At 45.1% G+C, this 3,900-nt stretch overlaps 1 protein-coding gene across 1 annotated transcript in view; it reads left to right on the plus strand.

The window, feature by feature from the left end:
- Positions 1–1,012: 1,012 nt before the first annotated feature.
- The window catches only part of gpr37a (G protein-coupled receptor 37a), a 6,597-nt gene continuing 3,709 nt past the window's right edge, over positions 1,013–3,900 (plus strand). The window contains exon 1 of the mRNA XM_034880238.1: positions 1,013–2,404. Within this exon, the coding sequence (XP_034736129.1) occupies positions 1,478–2,404 (927 nt within the window). The 5' untranslated portion in view covers positions 1,013–1,477. The remainder of the gene's footprint in view (positions 2,405–3,900) is intronic.

Below are 3,900 nucleotides of genomic sequence, written 5' to 3' on the forward strand. Positions count from 1 at the left end.
TAGTAGTCCTTACCTAGGTACTGTCAGGGCCCTCATACTCTGCTTCTGACTGGCTAGTAGTCCTTAACTAGGTACTGTACATGTTCGACTCCCAACAAAGATGGAACAAAAGTGAGATGTCTCACTCTGGAGCTAAAACATAGAGCTCAACACACAGGGTGAAAAGAGGAACTGCAGCGATGTGCAGTACAACAAAATGTGGTGTTTATGAAAATGAAACCATGTAAACCTATTCTGGTACAACCTCAAAATACAATTATGAACCTGAAAATGAGCATTTGAGGTCTTTAAGTTAAAGAAAAAACCCAAACAAGACCAGCAGCCTTAATAGATTCACTAAGTGTAAACAAGCCCTTTAATAGTCTTTTAATTTAAATGTTGCAGGTGAGTGCAGCAGGAGAATGTCAGGATAACACCCTGGCGTTGAGCTAGATGGCAGACAAGAGCTGTAAGTATTTGCTCTGACATTCAACGAACCTCTCCTTGAGCCTTTATTTACTACAAATAATTTGACCAAACTGCAGAGGCATGTTGGGACATTTCAGTATTTTTATTCAAACTTTTATTAGGCCTAATTGAATAACAAACTGTGCAATACTGTGCAATATCAAAAGTACACCCTCAATTCCATGATCATTTATAAATGTGCTATTTTAAATTAGTTCTAATATTATATCAAGTAACTCTGAATCCAGTAATAATAATATATCTAACTGTACTTAACGTGTTATCCTTAATCATCAAAATGTTCATATTAGTTGTATAACTCTGTATTATTTGGTATAGGGTTTCGCATGGACTACAGATCTGCTCATTTAAAGAAACCACTTGTTAGTAGTATTTGTTTCAGTTGTGCTTGCTCCTTTTCTGCTTGAGATCGTGTCAGTGTTTTACATCAGGACATATACAAGAGAAATGTTTATGATAATCCCTCTCAGATTACAGTTCAGTGTGTTATTTGTGGGATGAGTGCAGATGACTCCCCCTCCTCCTGCAGCCTTCCTCCTCCTCCTACTCTCCGGTCCTCTTCTCTCTTTCAGACGGAGCTCGGCGTCTCCACCGCGCGCATGTCACCACGCACCAACCGCATCATCCGACCGTAGAAACTTCATGGGACGGAGGTGGACCTACACCGGCTGGGATTCAGCATTTTCTCCCTTATTCCAGCTGCGTAGGATCTGAACGGTCAGTTCACTTTTTTCAGCCCAATTTGAGGAAATATTTTCCGCTCTGGTCTCTTTGGTGATGCCTCCAGACTCGAGCTGCTCCGGGACGCACCCGAACCCGACAGGTGCACATCTTATACACGACCAAATACCTTGTGAAAGCTGGTTTTTCAGAAAGATGAAAAAAAACTAATTTGATTTATTTTGTGTGGCGGATTAAAGCTTTTGGACCGATTACCAGAGACAAGCGATGGATCAATCATTTCGGAAAACGCATCAGTTCGGTCTTGCGGGTTAGACAGAACCACACAATGCTGCTTCCATTCTCCAGGCTGCTGTGTTTGTGGCTGTGCAGCGAGGCCGTCGCGAGTCAGCTCGTCTGGCAGAAAACCAAGACGAGTTTCAGTCCTCATTATGAATCCACCACCGCTGAAAGGAATGCGCAGAGCCGGAGATGTAGTACTGTCCCCGGGGAGGACAATGGAGGGACGCTCGGTGCGAATACGCAGGCTGATACCGTAAACCCGTCATCCTCAGACCCGCTAGGGACACCGATACCCCGGCGCGATGTGCGTAAAACCCCTGCGCAAAATGGAGTTGGACGCAACCGACGGGTACCCGGAGACGAAGTTTTACGCACGGATGTAAACGTGGCCGGGGAGCTGCAAGTGAGTAGTCAATGCAGCCCGGGAGAGGTGCTTAAACAAACCCCACATGGACGCACGTGTAGCCTCGGGAGAACCGGACACAACCGGCGGCGGCGACGGAGTGCTAAACTCGGCAGGAGGAAGCGGAGCGAGCCGATACAGGACGGAGCAGCGATGGCGCAGGAATACGAGCCGGGAACCCCCTTTGGACTCAACACCAGTGACTATGAGGAGGACTACTCCCTGCCGGACTTTCCCGACACCACGCCGTTCGCGCCGGTGAACCCGCGGACCCGACGGAAGCAGATGAAGAACCCGTTCTACCCGGTCACCGGTGAGTCGTACGGGGCGTACGCGGTCATGATCGCCGCCACTGTCATCTTCAGCGTGGGGATCATCGGGAACGTGTCGGTCATGTGCATCGTGTGTCACAACTACTACATGAGGAGCATCTCCAACTCGCTGCTGGCCAACCTCGCGCTCTGGGACTTCGTCATCGTCTTCTTCTGCCTGCCGCTCGTGGTGTTCCACGAGCTCACCAAGAACTGGCTGCTGGGGGAGTTCTCGTGCAGGATCGTCCCCTACCTGGAGGTGAGAGTGGAGGGGAGGGTTGTAGATTTGATGCCTGGACAGACAGGTGTGCCAAAAAGTGCTTATACGTGTCACAACACTTCCAGAAACTGAATGTATTGGTCCTTTTTAGAGGTATTTCAATAGGTCCTGGGTGGGCTATAATCTGACAAATGTGACTCTAATTCTATGAATCAAGTCATTTTGAGGCAGACACAAGCTTTCAAATGAAAGTCAGGAGCTGCACACACTTTTTGGCCAGTGTAAAAAAGGACTGTTTTAGGTCACAGGGTGCTCAGGCCACACAGAAATGACTGAGTGTACATGTGGGAGATGTCAGTTGTGAGAGCAGGTTTGACAGCTGTTTGTAATTTTCTGTTCAGAAGTTGTTGTTGAAGAAAAATGAAGACAGTTTATTTCATATTTGAACCAGTCACCAATAATATAAGTAGACTCCCAATGTGCAGCTTCAGAGCTCATTTAGCTGAATTAAAGCAGTGTAATCATCCTTCCTCACGCTGGCCTTCAATAAGCAATCCCTCACCAACCTGTGTCCTTTTGTAGGTGATGGAGGACGAAATCCACAATTCTGAGTCTGAGTTAATGAGATCAAGGGGTTATCTTATGTGTCTCCTTGGTGAGCAGCGATGGAAGGAAAGTAAACACAAAGATTACATTTTGTACTAAAATGACAAACTAAATGTAGACTAAAGATGCAACGCAGACTGCCCGAGTCTCATTTTCCATGTTCCTTAATGTCATTTAACAACACAGGGTTGCATGATGAAATGTAAATTAGAGCTTCATCAAAACATGCAGTTTAAACAAATATCTACATCAAAATAAAACAAAACAATGTAAAGAAATTTACAGTATATCCAACCTTTTAAGTAAACATGGAGCACGTCCCACTTTCATGCTGGAGACTAAAGTTCACATCCTGTCACATACCTGCATTCCCTTTTTTTAACTGCTACATTAAGGGGGAATAAACTGTAAAAGAAATTAAATGATAAAGCCAACATGCTAAAAAAATAAATAAATAAAAAGTTTTAACAAGAGATTTCACTGTAGTTTCCTTTCGCATGTACAAAAAAATCCACTGAAAGTTATTTTGGATCCTAGAAAGTCGCTCACTATTACCCATAGGTGTACTTTATGGGGGTGGGGGGGGGGGCAATAATCAAAACTGTCTAGTGCAACTGACTTAAAACTAACACATTGATGTAATTTCACTGAGAGATGGATAAAAGATGATCTCTTACAGTGCAGTTCTCTAGTTGATCCATGTTGATGTGAACAGGCCACGTTAGGATCAAATGAAATGGAGTCGGGCTCCAGACTGCAGTCGGGGTTTAAATCCGGTTTAATGTCCCCACATGTGAAGGGGGTCTTTAATCTGATCATTGTCAACAAGACGACACCTGCTGAACATGTGACCCCATGCTGCCCAATCGGAGTGAAGATCAGGATTAACGAAGAGTCTCTCAGATTCAGATTAGACAGGGACAAATCCC

The sequence above is a fragment of the Etheostoma cragini genome, chromosome 8 (assembly GCF_013103735.1).
Source record: "Etheostoma cragini isolate CJK2018 chromosome 8, CSU_Ecrag_1.0, whole genome shotgun sequence".
Taxonomy (NCBI): domain Eukaryota; kingdom Metazoa; phylum Chordata; class Actinopteri; order Perciformes; family Percidae; genus Etheostoma; species Etheostoma cragini.